The 22,082-nt window shown below is 45.6% G+C and overlaps 2 protein-coding genes across 2 annotated transcripts; one reads left to right on the top strand and one right to left on the bottom strand.

Moving 5' to 3' along the window:
* Positions 1–3,843: 3,843 nt before the first annotated feature.
* Positions 3,844–7,816, top strand: LOC101763175. Its single transcript, XM_004974893.3, has 2 exons — positions 3,844–4,577; positions 5,635–7,816. The coding sequence occupies exons 1-2, from the start codon at positions 4,224–4,226 to the stop codon at positions 7,558–7,560; spliced, it is 2,280 nt and encodes a 759-aa protein (XP_004974950.1). The 5' UTR covers positions 3,844–4,223; the 3' UTR covers positions 7,561–7,816.
* Positions 7,817–9,108: 1,292 nt separating this feature from the next.
* On the bottom strand, positions 9,109–12,135 carry LOC101762768 (ELMO domain-containing protein A). The gene is made up of 8 exons (XM_004974892.3): positions 12,034–12,135; positions 11,846–11,914; positions 11,276–11,391; positions 11,025–11,079; positions 10,734–10,854; positions 9,981–10,028; positions 9,753–9,847; positions 9,109–9,674 (listed from the first exon to the last, which is right to left on the bottom strand). The coding sequence occupies exons 1-8, from the start codon at positions 12,133–12,135 to the stop codon at positions 9,573–9,575; spliced, it is 708 nt and encodes a 235-aa protein (XP_004974949.1). The 3' UTR covers positions 9,109–9,572.
* Between the last annotated feature and the right edge of the window lie 9,947 nt (positions 12,136–22,082).

Genomic DNA, 22,082 nt, shown 5'->3' with positions numbered 1-22,082 from the left:
GTTCATTTGTTCCTGGAACAGCACCACATTCCTTCACCAATACCATGACATTCTGGATAGAACAACCAGATTTGCCCTCCCTCCTTGCAATGGACTCACAAGATGCAGTTGTTCGCTCATTCATCTCTACAATCTTGCCCATTTGTTCTTGAAACCAAAGACCTGCACTTGTCTTAGGTTTCTTTCCCTTCTTGTTATCAACCCCTCTACCTCTCTTCCCTGTCACACAAGTAGGTGTCACCTCCTCCGGTTCACTGTCATCGACATTGTCAGCTTCATCTTCATCATCAAGGTTAATGGGAGAAGCATCACAATCCAAATTTGTTTGAGAAGGTCTTACACCACTAGAAAACTTTTCAACGGCTCTAGCTCCGGAGGGCTTCTCGCTAGGAGCCGTTTCATTTTTATCCCTTTAGCTCGGCTCCAGCAAAAATAGCTCCAGGAGCCGTTTTTGGAGCTCTACCAAAGAAAGAAATCTCCATTGAAAATGTGTAATGCGGCTCCTTTGCATTTTCATCTCCTTGCATTTATTTGTATATATAATTAGTAGGGGGGGAATGCCTAGACAAAAGCGCCGTGTACACTCTCCCTGCGGGTATGCAAATTTATATGATACATTTTAGTTTTGACCACCGATAACCCTTTGAATATTTAAATTGACTTTTGGAAAATGGTATGGCCAGATTCGTTCCAAATAGTAGTTTGAAAATATTACGATTTGTTACATTTTGAATGTGTTCAATATTTATTAATTTATAGTCAAAGTATTGTCTCGCTACTTAGCTGTTTCGCTATCTAAAATAACAATTATTTGAAGCCGAAGGGAGTGGCATACAATATAATAGTCAGTTTGCTACGGACTCGCGGGCGATGTTCACATGCAGTAGCGACTCTGACTCTAGCTGTGTGGATTGATCGATGACCTGCAATGCAACATCGATGATGCATATCGAGGGGCTGACTCTGACTCCATCACTGGTCAATGCATTTGCAAGTGCGTGAGGAGCAGCACCGTACACACTCGGACGACAGGTGAAACGGAAACGCAAATAGGGAGAGCAACGCCGTGCTATAAAAAATTTCTTGTAGTGGGGCCATGCCCCGTGGGAGCTCTTTGTTTGTGAACTCAAATTTCTTTGCTCTCTAGTACTCTACGCGAGGGAGGAGAGCTAGGCCATGTTTAGTTACTCCCAACTCCCAACTTTGACACTATGCAAAAAGAAGATTCCCCATCACATCAAACTTGCGGTACATGCATGGAATACTAAATGTAGATGAAATTAAAAACTAATTGCACAGTTTTGTTGTACTTTGCGAGACGAATCTTTTGAGCCTAATTAGTCAATATTTGGACAATAATTCACAAATACAAACGAAACGCTACAGTGTGCTACAGTGCTGTAACAGTAATTTGGCACCTCCCAAATTCCCCAACTAAACACGGCCCTAGAGTTTGCATGGGTGCGTGTGCCCTGGCTGGTCCGACGGCGAATCCCGAGGAAGCTAGCAAAGCAAGCGAGGCTCCAGCTCCATGTCCATCTCCAGGCCCAGCCTTCTCCTCCTTATAATTTCACGTGCACGAGAGTCCACGGACTGTTTGTTGCAGGAAGTATTTTACAGCGGCGGCAGCCCCAACACGCGCAGTCTCATCCTCCTCATCCCACGCAACGCAACGCGACCCCAGCGTGTCTTCCCAAGTCTGCATGGCCGCGTCGGCGTGTGCACGCATGACCTCTCTCTACTCCACCAAACTACTTACTCCTAATATAAAAATAAACAATAAGCTCCATCAACAAGGTCAAACACTAGTTGTTCATCCCTGTGCCGTCATAGCAAATCTTATGCCACTTCTTCCATCCACTCCTTTCCCTGAATTCCCGTTACAAGTCAATGCAAATTAATTCATTTCTTTTCTTTTCTGTTCATTCCTTTCCTTTTCTTTTGCATGTAATGAGTCAAGTATACAGTACTTTGATGATCCGAATGGGAAAACAACAGCATGCATATTGCTGCGGCCTTGTTGCCTTTACGTACTTGTAGTGCCTGCTCATTGCTCTTTCAACAATTAAAGGCTTTAATTTAGTTGTGCCGGTTGAGTTCCACTAAGGAATGCTCAAGTCTCACTTTTGGGGCCATTTGTCAGGATGTGTTTCTGCGGGTGGCCAGGCCTAACCAAACCAATCATGCAGGGTGATACATCACGTACATGTTGGGTGGAATCCTTCCAAACGCCAGCGCCAAACCAGAGCCATAGACCACGTCGTCGTGGTTATAGCTAGCTAGCTAGCTACTGCTTCGTCTCATGGAATATGGAACATGATGGAGATGATGATGGATATCCACCACGAGGACGATCGAGGCACGCCAATCATCGATCCATCTCATGGAATATGGATCGTCCGTTCCCTTGCTTCGTCTGCAGCTGCCATGCATCTGCAACAGTGAAGCGACTATGCTGTGTGGTTCAATTCGTACGGGCCGGGCCGGGTCCCATATCAAGATCCCATCATATAATAAGCCTTTCGATCCCATTGTTTACCATTCACACCCCATTAGTACATTTCATTGTTGAATAAGTACAATGTTAGTATGAAAATTCGCCCTAAAATAATGTTAGTATGAAATCTCGTTTCTGCCACACATTTGAGAGGAACAAATGCAAGTGCCGCAAGCAGCATCCCATCAGCTCATCATAAAAGCCACTAGAAGCGGCAGGTAGGCGTGAACGTGATTAGGCTTAATCACCAGGCATCACCTCACCATCATGGATGCGATGGGATGGGATGCAATGCAACGCAATTAATCCACATGTGTGAACAGTGAAGGAGGTGCCGACCAAGATGGTGATGCTGATCGAGTCCGCCAATGGCCATGGCCATGGCCGCCCTGATCAATTCATTTCGTCAGAGGTGATGAGACTGATCCACAGGGCGCCGCGCGCAGCCTTCCCCTCCCACTAGTGCCCGAGGGAGGGAAAGCCTGCTCTGCTCTGCTCCTCTCATCCTCATCCACCCTCGCATTGTTTCGTCTTTCGTAGCCGCTACCTACATTAGGAACGACGCAGCAGCCTGAGGTGCTCTCCTACCTAGCTTAGCTACAACCATAACTGCCTATTAATCCTGTTTTTGGAAAACGTACTACTCCAGGAAATGCACGCATAACATAATGGAATGAAACCGTCCAAAGTAGTATCTTGTTCTTTTTCACAAACCATATTTTGCTTGGTTACCAAAGGGCTTAACAACTCCTAAAAGAGATTAGAAACCGTCCAAACGAGCCAAGTGGAATCTTTTCCTTTTTAAAATCCCTGATAGGACCAGAAGTCAGTGGCCGTGAGCCCTGTTCTAAGAAGCCCGAAAAGTTTATGTTTTCCGAACCAGAATATGGTTTTGTTTTTCGTGGCAGCACTGTGTAGATTTTTCTTTTGATCAAAGCACTGTGTAGAATATTGGCCTGTGTCAGCTGCTGAATGTTGATCCCAGTGGGAAAAGGAGGGGAATCTTGAGGTTGCAGTTTCCCAAGCTTGGCGACGATCATCATCATCATCATCAGTTTCCCAAGTTACCAATACCAAATACAACCCGGAGAGACGACGACGACGACGATCGAACAGGAATTTCCGAATAATAAATGTTGGGGTTGGGGGGGGGGGGGGTGGGGGGGGGGGGGGGGGTGTTACGATACGATTCGAGCTTCGTCAGAGTTCAGAGCGAGCTTTGGGACGCGACTGCGAGTAGGTCCGTCCACAGATACTGCGAGCGGCTCCCTGCTTCTCTGCTTGCAGCTTGCTGTATACAATAATTGCGTCTCTCTCTCTCTCTCGCTCTAGCTCAGTTGAGAGGAGGATCGATAATAATAAAATAAATAAACAAACAATAATTAAGAGAGTGAGTCGTCGTCGTCGGAGCAGTACTTAGTCGAGCACAGAGAGAGCACCCAACGCAACAGAGTAGTGTAGCTCAGAGAGGTCCTCCCTACTAGGCAGGCTCCCCTCCCTCTTCCTTCTCTCCCGGGATTCCCTTGCTATGCCATTGCCTTGCCATGTGATGCTCCTCTCCTTCCCTTCACCTGCATATTATTATTAGCAGCCGCAGCAGCAGCGCGCAGCAATTAAGAGCACCACCAGCAAGCAGCAGGCCAGTTGCAGCTCGCCACCTTCCTTCCTCTCCGCTTCTTCTTCTTCTTCTGCTTCTGCTCCAATCAACGACGAGAAGGAGGAGGAGATGGGGACGGGGTGGCGGAGGGCGCTGTGCACGTCCGTCCAGCGGGACGACGGCGATGCCAAGAACAAGAAGCGCCGCCCGCACGACGCTGCCGGTGGAGGTGGAGGCGGATTCTTCTCCGCCGTCAAGAGCGCCGCCACCGGCAACAGCAGCAGCAACCCGTCGACGCCCACCCTGCGGTGCCGGACCAAGCCCCTGCAGCAGCCGGCGGAGGCCGCCCCCGTGACGCCGCCCTCCGCGCCGGCGCCCGCCAGGAAGCACCGGATGCCGCTGCTCCAGGCGCTGTCGGCGCCGGCCTCGCCCAGATCCCCTTCCAGATTCGCGCTGCTCAAGGCCTCGCTCCTCCCGTCCAAGGTCGGTAGCATTTCCTTTCTTATTCTTCTTCTCTTGATCCAAGGCTCTCTCTCTCTGTGTGTGTGTGTGTGTGTGGACTTGACTAGAACTAGAAGTTTGGTTGGGGAAAGCAAGCAAGCAAGCAAGCAAGCAAGCCGATGTGAATGTGATGAACTGAAGAATAAACTTGCTTAGCCCAGCAGCAATGAGAGCTTGTCTTTTGCCTTGCCCTTGGCCGGTGGCGATTGGTGATCCCCATCTCCATTCTCTAGAAACCAGCAATCATTGCCGCCACCCTCCCCTGTTTTGTCCTAATCCTCCTCCCCCTCTCCCTTGAGATTCTTCCGCTCCACCTTGTGATGATTGAGCAATTATTATTATATCATCGTCCTCACCCACAGCTGCTGCAGCTTTTCCAATCACCTTTGTTTTTCCTTGCCACCTTCCTTTGCATCTCAGAGAGATTGCCTGTGATTTCTTTCTGACTGTGAGGATCTATCTTCTCTTCTTTCTACACTGGCTAGATTAACAACACCCAGCAACCTTTTCCTACTTCTTTCTTCCATGGATTGGATTTTGGATCTCATCTCTCCCCCATTCTCCATTTTGGAAGAAAAAAATAAAAATGCTACACTAGAACACCTAGGAAGGAGATGGATTGTGGTGCTCTCTAGTACTGTATTGTACACTTTTAGTAGCAGCAGCAGGATGCAAATCCCCTGCTTTTCCTTGTGCCGAGTGGAAGAAAGGGGAAAAGAAAGAATGAAAAAGCTGAAGGTGGAGCCTAGAGCGCAAAAAGATGGATCCAATCAGATCAGAGCAGCTTTAGCACGAGGGATTTTGGTTTCAGTACTCCAAATGATCCTACTGCTACTGCCCAAAAAGTCCCATCTTTTCCCTCATCCCAACGTGGCTTTCCTCCTCATTTCTTTCTTTCTGCCAAATTTGTTTCTTCATTATTCTCTGTACTCATTCTGTTTCAATCAAATTTACAAACAAAATGTGTGATTTTGTGATCTATATGAAGAATCAAATCTTTCAGCTGCTCATGGTTGGAATAAACAAATGATGTGTGCAGGCCCGGTGCGGCGTGTGCTCCCGCGGCGTGAAGAGCGGCGGCAGCTCGGCGGTGTTCACGGCGGAGTGCTCCCACGCCTTCCACTTCCCCTGCATCGCCGCCCACGCGCGCTCCTCCTCCGCTAACGGCGTCCTCTCCTGCCCCGTCTGCGCCGAGCCATGGCGCCAGGCGCCCTTCCTCGCCTCCCTCCGCCTCCACTGCTCCTCCTTCCACGACGACAACAAGCGTCGCGCCAGCGGCGGCAGCGACGGCCGCAAGACGCCGCCGCCGCCGCCATCCTCCAAGCTCTACGACGACGACGAGCCGCTGCTGGCGCCCAAGGCCGCGGCCAACGGCGGCGGCTTCAACCCGATCCCGGAGGCCGACGAGGACGACGAGGAGGAGGAGCAGGGCGCCGCCGAGTTCAGGGGCTTCTTCCCGCGCCCCAGGACGACGTCGGGGCTCGCGGTCACCGTCGCGCCGGAGGCCGCGCTCGTGTCGACGGGCCGGCGGCACGGCAAGTACGTGGTGGCCGTGAAGGTGAAGGCGCCCGGGCTGCGGTTGTCGTCGGCGTCCCCGCGGCGCGCGCCCATTGATCTCGTCACCGTGCTGGACGTGAGCCAGGGCATGATGGGGGAGAAGCTGCAGATTCTCAAGCGCGGGATGCGCCTCGTCGTGGCCTCTCTTGGCCCCGCCGACCGCCTCTCCATCGTGGCATTCTCCGGCGCCGCCAAGCGCCTGCTGCCGCTGCGCCGGATGACGAGGCAGGGCCAGCGGTCGGCGCGCCAGATCCTCGACCGCCTCGTCGTCTGCGCTGCCGCCGCGACCACCCAGGGGCAAGAGCAGGGGCCGGGGCAGCAGCAGAGCGCTTGCGTCGGCGACGCGCTGCGCAAGGCCACCAAGGTGCTCGAGGACCGGCGCGACCGCAACCCGGTGGCCACCGTGATGCTGCTCTCCGACACCCAGCAGCAGCAGCAGCAGCGGGATCAATCGACGACGAGGAAGCAGTTTGGGCGGCCAGCCATGGCTGCTCCGGCGACGCGGTTCACGCACGTGGAGATCCCCATCGGCGACGCGCCTCCCCTTGTCCGGCCCGAGGAGGAGAAGGAAGAGCCCCCGGTGGAACACGCGTTCGCCAGGTGCCTTGGTGGGCTGGTGAGCGTGGTGATGCAGGATGTGCAGCTGGAGCTGGTGTTCCTGGCGGGGGAGATCACGGCGGTGTACTCGTGTGGCCCCGGGCAGCAGGCGGTGGCGCTGGCCGGCGGAGGCAGCGGCGGCGCCGGGGTGAGCGTGCGGCTGGGCGAGATGTACGCGGAGGAGGAGCGGGAGCTGCTGGTGGAGCTGCGCGCGCCGCTGCAGCAGCAGAGCCACCACCCGCACTCGCTGTCGGTGCGGTGCGGCTACCGCGATCCGGCGTCGCAGGAGGCGGTGCGCGGCGCGGAGCAGCCGCTGCTGCTGCCGCCGCTGGCACAGAGCGAGAGGTCGTCGCGGCGGCTGCACGACCTGTTCGTGGTGACGCGGGCGGTGGCGGAGTCGCGGCGGCTGGCGGAGCTGCAGGACCTGGCGACGGCGATCCACCTGCTGTCGTCGGCGCGGGCGCTGGTGCTGCAGTCGCCGCCGACGCAGCAGCGGGAGGAGCTGGTTGGCAGCCTCGACACGGAGCTCAGCGACATGCAGTGGCGGCGCAGCCAGCAGCAGCAGCATCGGCATCAGCAGGAGGACGACCAGCAGCCGCTGACGCCGACGTCGAGGCGCGGCAGGAGGCCGGACGGGGAGGCGGCGGCGACGACGCCCGTGGGGACGCCGCGGTCGGGCGGTCCTGGCGGCGAGCCGCTGACGCCGACGTCGGCGTGGCGCGCGGCGGAGCAGCTGGCCAAGGTGGCCATCATGCGCAAGTCCATGAACCGGGTGAGCGACCTGCACGGCTTCGAGAACGCGCGCTTCTGATCGCCGCCGTGCCGTGATTGAGTGCCTGTAATTGAGTTTGGTTTCGTTTTGTTTAGCCTTTTTGGATGGATGTTCTTTTGCCTTGTGAATTGAGATGAGAATCAAACAGAAAGAGGAGACGAGCCCGCCGCCGCCGGAGTGTGGCGGACGGCGGCTAGTAGAACATGAACACTTGAACAGAGCAGTCAGCAGAGCTGCTCTTGTTATTACCAACCCCTTTATATGGATTATTATGATGACGATTAATCAAGTCAAATAGGATGGATGGTTTCTTTCTCGAGAACATTGCGAAAGATCGTTATGGAATAGCAGACTGAGAATATTGTTGCTGTTCGTTGCTTGTTGCAACAGAAGATTAGAGAAGGCAGAGAGATAACAGATAATAACCAAATGTTTGATCATTCAGTGATGCTCATAACTGATGAAGGTCTGAAGTGAAACATGAAAGGGAAGGGGAAGCACTGCTGACTGCTGTGCTGGCTGCCTGATTCAGTGATACATGCTCATCATTCAGTCATGGTCTTCTGTTGCACACAGTGGCAAGTGTGTGTGTGATTCTAATTCTACAGAGGCAGCAGAGTGGCCAGCTGCAGGTGATCAGGCAGATCGATCAACCATCTCCATCATTTCTTGCTACCAGCTAGCTAGCTCACCATCTGATCCTGATCCATCATGGAGGTACGGTCAACATGCATGGCCATGGGAGCTTCTCACCTCTCCTCGTCGGTGTGCAATGCATTGGGAGGGATCAAAAGCCAAGGAGCAGCAGGGGAGATAGAAGGAGGTCTGCTGCCAAACACCTTCGTCACGGATTGGATTGAACTTGAACTTGCTATATACATCGCTTGGGATCCATATCACCTTCGTGTCAATGTTCCATCACAAAAAAAACAAGCTATGGTCATTTCACGAGGTCAAGATCACCCTATCCTGCAAATAACTGCATATGTATAATTTTTCTTATTAAAAAATAACTACTTATGTAGCGCTTTGGCGTGGAGCCAGGGATGTCTTCATGCTCTGCTACAAGCTCAAGCCCATCGTCACTATCGTGTATAGCTCCATTTCAATTTATTCTACATTGCTAAATTACTGTAGCAACTTTGACCGTTTATTTTCCCCCTACAAAACCTTTATAAATACTTACAAGACTTTTTTTTTTGAGAAAAAGACATATGGTAAAAATTGCTACAGCACCTTGCCTGTCATGATCCATCAGCACACAGCTTGAATTGTTTCTTTCCGTTCTGTTCAAAAACTTGGTAATCTTTTTTGAACAATGCCTTGTTGGTTCCTCTCCTCTTCAATATCATTCTGCTCTGCTCTGCTCTGCCAAATCTATCTGTGTAAACTGTAATGCTACAGAGACCCCTATCCCTATGTCTATGTGCAGTGCAGCAGAGCCACGTATACATCTCTCATGCATACAAGGACACATCCCTCCTTTTCAAATTTGCATGCCCTTTTTTTACCAGTAATAATTAATCAGGATAGATCTGGAGCAAGAGAAACCAAACAAGCACATGCACCAGATGTACGCAATATGTATAATATCTTTATGCATACACACACAATCAACCAAGCACAAAAGGTCGGTCCTTGCATTGGGCCTCTGATCATTGGATCGGTAGCTAGCTAGCATATGCATATGCTTGGACGGATCCAGTCAAAGCAAACAACTACAGCAAGTGGCTCCTTCTCTTCACATGACTGCAAACGCAAACAACTTGACCTCAACAGAAGCTTAGTTTGCATCATTTGCTCTTGTACAATAAATCCCTGCGATATATACACTGCACAACTGTGCACACACACACACACAGTATGTGTGTATCCCTAGTATAGGCTGGCTCCTCGGCAAAACTGCGTCGTATTTCCATCATCAACAAGAGATGGACACTGAAAGTATAGTGTGGATGCTGCATTCTCTTTTTACAGGCTGATGCTGAAGCTGATCTGATCATCATGTGTTTCATTTTCCCTTGACTGGATCATATGGAATAGTCTACCTACTATTTGTGCAAGAGGTTGTAAGCTGGGAGGTCATGGATGCCATGGACATCCTCCAGGGAGAGCTCCCTCTCCAGCTGCTGCTTTGTGGCCTCCATCACCTCCTGCATAGTATGTGTACTCGATTGTTCATGATACCGATTAGTTCAGGAGATCAATCCAAAGGAGAAGGATGAGCTTACTTTGAACTGCATATACGATGCTCGCATTGCTAGCCACTGAGCATCCATCATCTCGAAAGCGATGCAGTATAGCACGTCAAATGCATCCTCGTGTTCTAATAATTTGCATGATCCATCCATCCATATATGTGGCAACCAGAATAAAAAACACTTAGTAGAGTGCATGAGAACATTACAAATCAGTCACTCCAAGATTTGACGGAAATAACAGCACTACTAGTTACCTACCTGTCAACACTTTGATAAAGTTAATCCCTGGCAAAGATTTCGGCCGCGCTGAAACCAAAAAAAAGCAAAGGAAAGCAATCGAATACAGTCAACATCCTTTTCCTTTCTTTCAGGTATCGCATATCATATCTGAATGAATAAGCAAAACCAGCACAGCTACTAGCTACCAGCAGTTATGGAACCAACAATCATTCATTCACTTGTTGCTTTCAAAGAGATAGTACATGAACAATCAAACAAATTGAAATGAATAAACAAGCCTTTATTTCCTGTTCGAAACCACATGATGATTCTGGTGAGACCAGCTTGTTCTGTATACTAGTATGGATGATCAGGCAAGGCAATCATGTGTGGCACAACGCATATATGCAACGGGACGAGACGGTTGCGCATCGGTTAGCAGTTAGCACCAGCTGCATCCATGTGCCCACTATTATAATGCTCATCATCAAACAGTCGTAATCAAATCCAAAGATTCCTCATCTTGAGAAAGGGAACAAAACCTAATACTATACTGCAATGTGGCTGCATAATCATGGAGCTGTTTGACTCGTACGAATGCAACGCACATGGTGGGTTAGATGTACGTACTTTGATTACTACTTTTAATAGTGTTTTGACCAAAAACAAATCTGTTACAATGCAATGCACATAGTTTATACATGTAAACTCTTAATTTTAAGCAACTAGACAGTTTCACATGTAGAGATTAGATGCCATGCCTGGACCCCAAGGGTAAAAAAGAAGGAATACCTGAGTTGAGCTCCAACAGCTGAATCAGCATGTAAGAGATGTTTACACCTGCAACCGCAAAGGGGTACTCCCATACGGCTCGCATTCCTTGCTGCTTCAGCATCAACCTCTTGAAAGGAGCCTGCTTAATTGTTGGATCACCCACCAGCAACCGTCAGTTTATATGCATGTCAGGTGGACACTTTGCTCACTTAGTAAGGAGTTAATTTTATATACAAGATCAATGAATCCAGATTTCATCTATATAATCTTGGTTTCTGGCATATACATATACTACAGAAAAGGACATACCGGATATGTTCTAGCGAAAAACAAAAGGTTCTCAAGTGAAATAAATCCACAGCCCCTGAAACCAAAGTCAAATGATATTGTTAAGCTCTTCGTCTGTCAGGCAAGAAAAGTCTGTTTTGTTTGTTGGAACAAACCAGTGGCTGATTGCGGGCTACTAAGAAGAAAGAGACAAGGTGCATTTAAATTTACAGTGTGAAACTTAGTTTAGACAATCTAAAATAGGGCGTAGGGGAAAAAAAACTCGAAGTAACCTGAAATCAGTCGCTGGGTTCACGCCCTGCCACCCCATATCTTTCCACTGCGCTGAAACTAAGCTAGTGAGCTCTGTATCAGGAAAGGAGGAATTCCAAAGAGCCCTAAGTGATTCCTAATGCCAAAGTCCACAATATAAAAAAATGCACAAGTCAACATCTATTTGAAGTCAATAAGGTATAAATAAATGAGCAAAACAAAGAGCAAAAAACAGTTGCAAGCTGAAGCATACTATTGTGCTGGATATTATTGCGCTGGATGTAAACTAGTGCAAGTTAAAAATTGAAGTATATTATTGCGCTGAATGTAACTAGTTGCAAGTTGAAGCATATTATTGTACTGGATATTGCTAGCATGAAAAATCTCATGGTGAGCTTACATGATAGATTAACATGCAGGGCTGAAACCATAACTTTTCATCTCTTTTTCTATCCATACAAACGGCCTTTCTAAATATTCGTTTTTAGATAACAAAAAGTTAATTCCAGCCTTTACATCATATGGATGCACCATGCACACAGCCCTATTGCTAAGTACTCCTGAAGCTAGTTAAGCACACAGTTACTTACCTGATGATCTGCTCGAGTTTCATCATAAGGTACATTTAGCCTTTCCTTCAACTTTTGCAATCTCTGTTCCTGAAAATTTACGAAAAGGTTACTTCATCTGCAAGAAGAGGAGAAGATACCATCCAGAATCCTCGAAGGGCGCATGTATGTTGGCTAAACACGTTTTAGTGATGGCAGAACATCTGTACCTGAAGAGGGGTCAGATCAAACACTATCTTCTCTGCACTAACTTGTCGCCTTTTGCCTGAGCCGTTGAAAAGCCCTCCAAACCATGTCCTATTTCCAACCATACTAGCATCAACTGCAATGGGGTTATTTATGAAGCAATTGAAAGAATCATTCCACTAGAATAGTTACTAGTACTATTGAAACATAATGTTCATAGATAACATGACACGCTACAGACACAAAAACTATCAGAAAGAATCTTTAATGGTTTCCCTAAGACAGAAGGAATCTTTTATGCTTAAACATTATGAGGTGATAATGTATAAAATTAAAGATTATGCATTATTGGGAAAGCATAAACATAGTTATCTCAGCTGATAATCCTGCAAAATGGTAATGAAATTTTTGTCAATAGTAGCGATTGTACGAACTGAACATGAAAACTAAAATGGATGACTAACAGGCTTGAATTTGTGCATTAAAGAAGAATTCTGCACTTCAATTTGCCTCAACATGGCCTTCTGTTATGCAAACTTCCATAGCAAACATAGAAATGCAGTGCACATAAATGGATGGCAAAAATGCATTGGCATTTTCAGAATTGATTATAATCAAAGAAATTTACATTGACATATGGTACCTGTTAGCGTTGGAGTTGAGATGCAACGGAATGCCCATCAAATTGAAGGAGGCGCCCTTTGTCAATGCGGATGGACTAGCTAGTAATCAATCAATCAATCAATCAATGTGAGTGGACGAGCGAGGGTGGCGCATCAGGAGCTAAGTGGGGAGCCATGATCCATAAACACACATGCGTGTTCCTCTGCCTCCTTGCTGTTTCTTGATGGTCGTTTTGGAGGAGGCATACGCTACGCCGTTGGGCCTCCTGCTGCTGCTGGTTGAGAAATTAGATTGAAGGAGGGAAGGGAGGGGGAAGGTTGGAGAATTGGGAATGGATTATTCCAGGTTCCCCAATCTCTCCTCCGTCAACCAGCCCAGCCCTGCCCTTGCCCGGATCCTACTATGCCAGCTCAAGGCATGCTATTCTTCTTCCCATGGTGGCGTGGCGAATGGCACGGGAGGTTTTCGGCACAGCGCCCGCTCATGCCGCCCATCCACCCATCCCTTTCTTTGCTTCCTTGGCTGCGCCGGCCGGCGATCAATCTGCTGGCTGCCTCCGGCGATCAAACCGTCTCGTCCGTCCATGAATCCAAAGGCCCAACAGATGCATCCGTCCGGAAATAAAAGGCCCAGCAGATATTATCGTGACAGATACTTTCCTATCTTTTTCTTTTCGACAATTTTTGTACAGATCTTTTCCTGCAAATTGATGCAAGATACTCAAAGTTTTTGAACGGATGCATATCACACTCATATTTCTATTTTTTTTCCAACACTTACATAAGATATTTAGCATAGCAAAACAATATTTTTTTCCTAAAACCAAACAATATGATATATATAGGATACAAAACTGCTTGTTTCTTTCATGCTGTTACATATTTATATTCTTTAGGATAGTTGTTTTGATTCAAAGTTACTTTGAATTCAAGTTTCTTTCGGCATTAGAAAAAGTGAAAAAAAAATGTTTCCTCTTTCCTTCCCTTCCACTTCTTCTCTTATCGGCCTGTTAACTCGATGAAGCCTGCTAGCGGCCCAACCCACGGCATCTCCGCCTCTCCCCTGTTCCTAGGACCAAGACGAGCTCGGGTTCGGATCAAACAAACGGTCAACTAGTCAGCCATCCACGTAGATGCTCCATTCGTTCGGAGATTTCAATATTTTTTTTTGGGGTGGTAAGCGGGAGGAACGCGAGCGAGGGGAACAGGGTGGCGGCGGTCTCGACGCGCGGCCCGCGGAGAGCAGCGCGTGGGAGCTGACGGGCAGAGGAAGATGAGGGAGAGGATAATCCATAGGCAAAATCGTCCGTTCACATGAGTTGGAATTGGAAAAGAAAATAAAGAAAAAAAAAAGAAGAAACACCAATCCGCGTGCCTCGATGTCAAATTTTAAAAGGGTTGCGAATTGGGTGTCAAATAATGGAAAGCGTGTAAATTGAGGTCCAAATACTGAAATATCTCGTTAGGCAGTCCACAAGTCAACCAGCTAGTCATGCTGCTTTTGCCGTAGAAGGCCCTTGTATTTTTAGGTAATCAACCCGCAAGGTGACGTATGTGTTTATGTGTGACGTTTAATACTCTTTCCATCTTAAATTGTAGGTTATTTTATCTTTATGAATCTAGAAATACCAAGATGATCTACAATTTGAAATGAAGGAAATACTATATTAGTACCGATTAATTAAACTCATGGGGGACGTGTCTTTATTCCGTCATTTTATTGTCTATCCAAGGAAGAATAAGGACACCTCCAGTAAAAGCACTTTCAGGGGCGGATTCAATGGGGGGGCTGAAGCCCCCTACCCCATGGATCCTATGGAGCTCCAAAACCCCCTACAAATTTTAGATGTAGATGAAAAGGAGAAAGAAAAAAAATAGGAGGAAGAATAGGGAAAGAGAGGAGTGAGGAAGAAGAAGAGGAAATTGAGCCCCTGTTATGTGATCTTGGATCCGTCCCTGAGCACGTCAACTATATACGTGTAACATGGCCGTATCACAATTTATCTACGTGGACACCACCCGCGGCCGGCGGCTGCCTCGCTCGTCTGCGTGGCCACGCACGACGGTTTCCCTAGCTAGCCTGGCCGTTCAATGGCTGCAGGCCATATAGCACCGTGTGCCTAGCTCCTGGACGTACGCAGCTTGGTCAATATCATGAATTAATTCTAGTAAGATCAGAGCCTTCATCCTTTGACACATTCCATCGTATAGATTGGAGGTTAATTCGACGAAGAGCGTGTCGAGCGCCATCCACAAATTAAAAGCCAGCAAATTAAATTAGTAATAACACCAGTAGAGAAAGGACTTTCGATCTAAAGATATATGTCTCGGTCATTTTTAGATCAGGGATTAAAGGATCATTAGTCCTGAGTCAAACGGCCACCACCGACAGCTACATTCGATGGGAGATTTAGTCCCAGTTGTAACGGCTAGGATGGACCAAGGAACTTGGTGGAGCATTTAGTCCTGATTGGAAAAACCAACCGGGACTAAAAGCCTCTCATTTAGTTCCGATTGGTGTTACCGGGATTAATCATTTAGTCCCGGTTGGTACCACCAATGATTAAAAGAGAGGCCTTTAGTCCCGGTTAGTTTTTCCAACCGGAACTAAACGCCCGCCCTATAAAAATCCCCTTCTTCCTCCCAAGCCCGAGCCACTCATTTTTCATGGTGAGCAAGCAAGCTTAGGGAGGTGTTGTCTAATTTTTTTCCTCATTTTCGTGGGGATTTCACTCTCATCCAAAGTGTTGTAAAGGTTAGCTACTTCATCCTCCCTTCATTTATTGTTATTATACTTTGTTTTATGCTTTAGAGATAGAAAAAAAATAAGTTTTTTAGAATGAGGGAGAATGGAGAGTATTTTTTATTTATACATGTTTTGAGCTAGAATTTGATGGATAGCTTGCTTGTTATATATGATTCGTATTAGATAAATATCTTGATCAATATTAGGTATGGAAAAAAATAGAGTAAATATGTTTTTAATATTTAGTCATTGCAATAAAATTGAGGTAAATAAATTGTAAGCGTAAGAAATAGAATTTGGTCATTGCTACAATTTTTTGGATAGTTTGCATGTTAAATTAGAGTGACATGAAAATTACACCGGTCAACTTAATGCTAGAATTGTGGAACAGGACAACAAAGATACACTAAAGATTATTAACACTCCATAGTGAACTCCACGGAGTCAAGAATCCAAAAGTAATGGTAGAACAGAAAAACTTCAATTCACAAACTCGAGCTGAATATCATAAAAGAATCTTGAAATAATTTTCTAAACGCCTTTTAGAGCCACATTCTCATAATAGAAGTATGGTGGCCCAATAGCCTGTTCAGGTAAAAATTTGTTCACTGACCTTGACCCATCGGTTTTTGGTTGGTTTTGGCTTGCTAAAATGGACCATGCTGAGTGAACAAGTCTTTTTCCTAGACAGGCTATTATGTGCCACTGTACTTCTATTATGAAAATGTGGCACTTGCTCCAAAAGATATTTGGACAATTATTTCAAGATTCCTTTATGATATTCAACCCGGGTATGTGGACTCGAAGATCTTCTGTTGTACCATTATTTTCTGGTACTGGAGGAGCGGAGGTGACTCTCCATAGACTTCGGAGAAGATTGACGTGTACCTAAGACCGTTGGTTGATGAACTTTTACTGCTCTGGAAGAAAGAAGGTGTATGTGTGTGGGATGAGGATAAACAAGAGAGCTTTGACCTATGAGCATTGTTGTTCATAACTATCAATGATTGGCCTGCGCTGAGTAACCTTTCAGGACAGACAAACAAGGGATATCAGACATGCACCCACTGTTTAGATGACATAGATAACATGTATTTGAAACACTGTAGGAAGGTCGTGTATATGGGCCATCATCGATTTCTTCCTGCTAACCAACTATTAAGAAAGGAAGGGATGCATTTCAAAGGGGCGCCAGCCATCGTAGAAAACCTGCACACCATAATGGAAAGCATGTATTTGAGATGATAAAGGATGTAAGAGTAGTCTTTGGAAAGGGTCTTAGTAGTGAACATGTTCCGAACGACGATAACGGACGTGCACCCATGTGGAAGAAGAAGTCAATATTTATCTTATTAGGAAATCTTAAAGGTCCGCAACACAATAGACGTGATGCACCTGATGAAGAATGTTTGCGTGAACGTGCTAGACTTTCTAGGTTGTTATAGAAACTCAAAAGATACATTGGAAGCATGACAGGACCTAAAAGGTATGAAGCAACCAAATGACCTACGTCCGGAAAAGAGAGATAAAGGTCATCACTACTTACGTCCTGCCAGTTACACTCTCAGCAAGGAAGAGAAGGATAACATGTTTGACTGCATGGATATGATCAAGGTTCCATTTGGGTACTCCTCGAATATAAAGGGAATAATAAATATGAAAGAAAAGAAGTTCACAAATCTAAAGGCCCATGACTGCTACATGTTGATGACCCAGTTGCTTCCGGTTGCACTGAGAGGTATTCTACCAGAGAATGTATGATTGGCGCTCGTAAAGCTACGCGCATTTCTCAATGCGATTTTGTAGAAGGGAATCAATCCAACCAAGCTACTAAAGCTACAGAAGGATGTGGTACAATGTCTTGTCAGATTTGAGTTGGTATTTCCACCATCCTTCTTCAATATTATGATGCACATCCTGGTTCACCTAGTCAAAGAGATTACTATTCTCGGTCCAGTATTCCTGCACAATATGTGGTCTTTTGAGAGGTTCATGTCAGTCTAAAAAACTATATTCTTAATCATGCTCATCGAGAATGAAGCATCGCCAAGGAATATGGAACAGAGGAGGCCACTGAATTTTGTGTTGATTTTATTGAATCAATTAATTCGATTAAGGTTCTAACATCACGCCAAAAGGGAAGGCTACAGGGAACGGGCACCCTTGGAAGGAAATCAAGTTTTAGCAATGCTAGTGTTGTGTTCCATAAAGCACACACCATAGTTCTGCAACAATCATCCTTTGTGGCTCCGTATATCGAGGAACACAAGCAAATTCTGTTTTCCCGATACCCAACGAAATTCGATGCCTGGATTATACGTCATCACGTGGATACTTTTTCTTCTTGATTGCATCAATACCTTATGGTTAACTTCATGATTCACGAACAACTCGCTTGGTTAGCTAGGGGAGCTTCTAGCACAATCATGAAATTCCAAGGTTACAAGATAAATTGTTATACATTTTACACGAGAGCCCAAAATCAAAAAAGCAACAACCAAAATAGTGGTATCTGTATAGATGCCATATACAACAATAGGAGCAAGGGCTCATATTATGGTTTCATAGAGGATATTTGGGAACTTGAATACAGACCGCTGAACATCCCTCTATTTTGTTGCCAATGGGTGAAGCTAACTGGAGGTGGCATAACGAAAGATTAGTATGGAATGACAATAGTGGACCTGACCAAGACTGGATACAATGATGAACCATTTGTCCTTTCTAATGATGTGCATCAAGTTTTCTATATGAAGGACATCTCTAGCAAACCCAAGAAAAAAATCAGAAGATAAAAAAAAATCATGGGAGCCAAAGCGCCACATAGTTCTTCCATGTAAAAGAAAAATCATGGGAGTTGAGGACAAAACAGACCAGTCAGATGATTATGATTAGTTTGATGTCATGCCTCCATTCGCTGCTGTTGAAGTTGACCCAAGGATCATGCTAGCCAAAGAAGAGGCTCCGTACTTATGCCGCGATCATGACCAAGGAACTTTCGTCAAGAAGAAGTTTTTTAACGTTACATTGTAATGCACTAAATATGGTGCACCTTTATAATTTATATAATGCTCTATAGCCATAAGAACCTTTCAATTATATTGTAATGCTCTATGGTGAAACTTTATTCGATCAATATAAATAATGTTAACCACATACATCAATTGCATTTTTGTGCGTTGAAATTATTTAATTGAAGAGTTTGTTGATCAATTGATGCATTAAAATAATTATTTTAGAAACTTAATAAACTAGTATAGAATTAGTGACTGATTCAAACTTATTTTAAATATACGTTCTAATTTAATATATTTTTGCATGTTCAAAATATGTAAATTTTTTATTTTTCTTTAATAACACCGGTACAAAATAACTTAAAACATATATAAATTAAAACTACAAAACCAATTGCAGCACACGTGGGAAACAAAATGAGGGGCCTTTAGTCCCGATTGGTAATACCAACTGGGACTAAAGGGGTCTTTTTCATCTTCCGTGTCCACCCAGGACTAAAGGGGGTTATAAATATCTATTCTCTGCCTCCTTCTTCCTCCTCACTTCACTCTCCTGATAAGGCGTCTCTTGTCTGCTCCGCCTCGACTGTCGCGTCCGCGTCCGCCGCTGGCTCCCATCGACGTGCTGCACCACCCCATCCTCCTCCTCCACCGCCACTTCCCACGCCTCTCCGTCATCCTCTGCCCCAGCCGCGCCTCTCCGTCATCCTCCGCCCAGCCCGACGCCCGCACACGCCTTGTCTACCTAGCCCGGCAGTGCCACTCCTGTGCCGCCATCGATGGTGCGACCCCAGCGTGACCCCTCCACCGCCAGCACTGCAACCCTCGACGCCGCCCCTCTCTCCAGCGCCACCGGCTGGCCGGCCGCCGCACACGACGCGGTACCATCGCTGTTGGCCTCTTCTCCGACCGTCGCGCCGCGGTTCCTCATCGTCGCCCTGCGGCTTGCCACACGTGCGCCATCCCCGTCTCCGACCTCTAGTCGTTGCCGTGCGCCTCCCGGCCACTGCCGCCTCACGAAGAGGTACGTGCGCGTGGCAGCGCTAGCGCAAGCCCCCGGCTTGCTGACACAAGTCATTTTTTTAAATTAGGAAATTCAATAGAAAATTAGTAGAAATCAGTAGAAAATAGTTTAAATTTGTATACTTTAGTAGAAATTAGTATAATTTGGGATAAATACTTTGAAAATTAGTATAATTTAGTTGAAATTAGTAGAATTTAGTAGATTAGTGGAAATGCTTAGGAAATTACTATACTTTAGTAGAAATTAGTATAATTTGGTAGATTAGTGGAAATGTTTTGAAATTAGTATACTTTAGTAGAAATTAGTCTACTTTATTATAAATGCTTAGGAAATTAGTATAATTTAGTAGATTATTGGAAATGTTTTGAAATTTGTATAATTTAGTATAAATGCTCAGGAAATTAGTAAAATTTAGTAGAAATTAGTAGAATTTAGTAGATTAGTGGAAATTCTTAGGAAATTAGTATACTTTAGTAGAAATTAGTATAATTTATTATAAATGCTTAGGAAATTAGTATTGTTTAGTAGATTAGTGGAAATGCTTAGGAAATCAGTATAATTTAGTAGATTAGTGGAAGTGTTTTGAAATTAGTATAATTTAATATAAACGCTTAGGAAATTAGTATAAATGCTTAGGAAATTATAGAAAATTAGTACACTTTATGGTTTCATGTGTATTTATTTCATGTAAATATTTTTAATGTTTAATTTCATGTAAGTTTCATGTAATAAATTGTACAAGTTTTGTTGTATAGTTTTAAGTGTATAGACATTTATTGTGCTACTTTATACAATCTTTAATTTCATGTATCTATGATTACATGTGTGTATAACTGATATCATTATTAGTTGAGATGGGAGACGAAGAGGATGAAAGGTATACAATGGAGCAGATTATTGCTGGCGGTAGTGGCTCAAAAGTTCCAAGAACCTACACAGAGGATGAGGGTAGCCAGTTGGATATATTCCTCAACATGTCCAGTGATGGCAATGATGAGCCCGAGCATGGCGTTGATGATAATGCGGAACAAGAGAAAGCCGTGATGGAAGGTCCTGATAAGGTATATATCATATTTATTATTTTACTCCATATATAACTTCATATTCATTATTACATATTGTTGATGCCAGATTTTGACACGTTTTGAATTGGCGTTAGAGAAGGAAGACATTGGCCGATGCGGCAGACTTAAAGGTTACAATTGGGAATCGGCTGATTGGCGCTACAGTTGGGAATCGGCCGGTTGGTGCTGCAGTGTTTTGGGCGATTGGCGAACGGAGTTGGTGGGGGTTGGCCGATTGGAAGGCTGGAGCGATTGGGCCAATATGGGCTTAAAGTGGGCTAGAAAAAGAAGATAGAGAAAGATTGGCCCGTGGAGAATGATAACCAACTCCGATACGAGTTGTGTTTGTAAATATTCATTTTCGTTTAAAATTAGAGATAGATCCTAGTCGGTTAGGAAATCAGTTGTACCAGGCTATAAATAGCCATCTTCAAAGATTTGTAAAGAACACATCAATCAATACAAACAAATCTACTTTTTCATCGTACTTTGCTTTCAAGTCGGCGACTTCGCCAATACATCATTTTCTTTCACGAGTTCATACGGGTTGGCAGGGCTGCATGGACACAATCTCCGGCCGATTCTGTAAGTTCCGTTTATCGAGTAATATGTAAGCTTTAACTTCGGGCGCATCGCTGTCGTTTTGTTTAGATTTATTCACAAGTTATCGATATTAACTAGAATTATAGGTTTTATCTATTGTTCTAGTTTTTATCACCAGTTATCCAGCTTGAGATTTGAACTGTCAGCTTTACTACCGTTATTCTTATTTATCATCATAGGGCCGATTAGATCTGTTTCAAGTGTTGCATTTGTGGCGTTGTTCAGTCTACTCTAGTAGTTTCTTTACAATCGCTGCGTGATTATCGGCTGTTCTATAGCCGGTCATCTTCATAGCAAATCGGCCGATTCGCTGATACGCTTTTCGAGATAGATCAAAACTTTAGCCAATCGAAACCCCTGGAATTTAATACATTTCTTTCCTTGTCAATCAACAGGTCAGATTGACTGGCACGCCGCGCGAACCGCACCAGGGCGATCACCCGAACAGGAGTTAAGCAGATTCTCCTGGGTCGTGTGTCCAACGCTGAAGATCATCGGTCGATTTTTTAGCGTCAACACACTTTTGGTACGCTCGGTGGGACCACTTCAAAGCCTAACATGTCAAAGGCCGCCGAAATCTCCGAAGACAACGTCATCGAGATCACGTAGGCGGATCTGAAGGACGACCAGAAGGAAGAATTGGCAAGACACATGGAAGAATACAGGAAGACATGCTTGCAATCTTTCAGTCGTACCAGAAGTGGGGAGACCGTAAAGAAAGCTCCTCTTCCAACTCCCCGCCAGATCACCGTCACTGAGGACTCGGGCAAGATGTCTGACATGATTCAATAGTCCGTTTACCAAGCTTTCATCGACCAATCCTTAGTGATGACCAACACGGTATTCAATGCCGTCATCAGTTCCCTGGTCAGCGAAGTAGCTCAAGGATATCAGGGGCCAGCGTACGCCCCGCCTATTGTAACTCCGGTCAGAAGCTTACCACGCACATCACTCGGCTCCTCAGCCGATACCAACACAATATGGAGGATACAACACCT

Source organism: Setaria italica, chromosome VII (assembly GCF_000263155.2).
Source record: "Setaria italica strain Yugu1 chromosome VII, Setaria_italica_v2.0, whole genome shotgun sequence".
Classification (NCBI taxonomy): domain Eukaryota; kingdom Viridiplantae; phylum Streptophyta; class Magnoliopsida; order Poales; family Poaceae; genus Setaria; species Setaria italica.
This window is presented reverse-complemented; position numbering and strand designations above follow the sequence as displayed.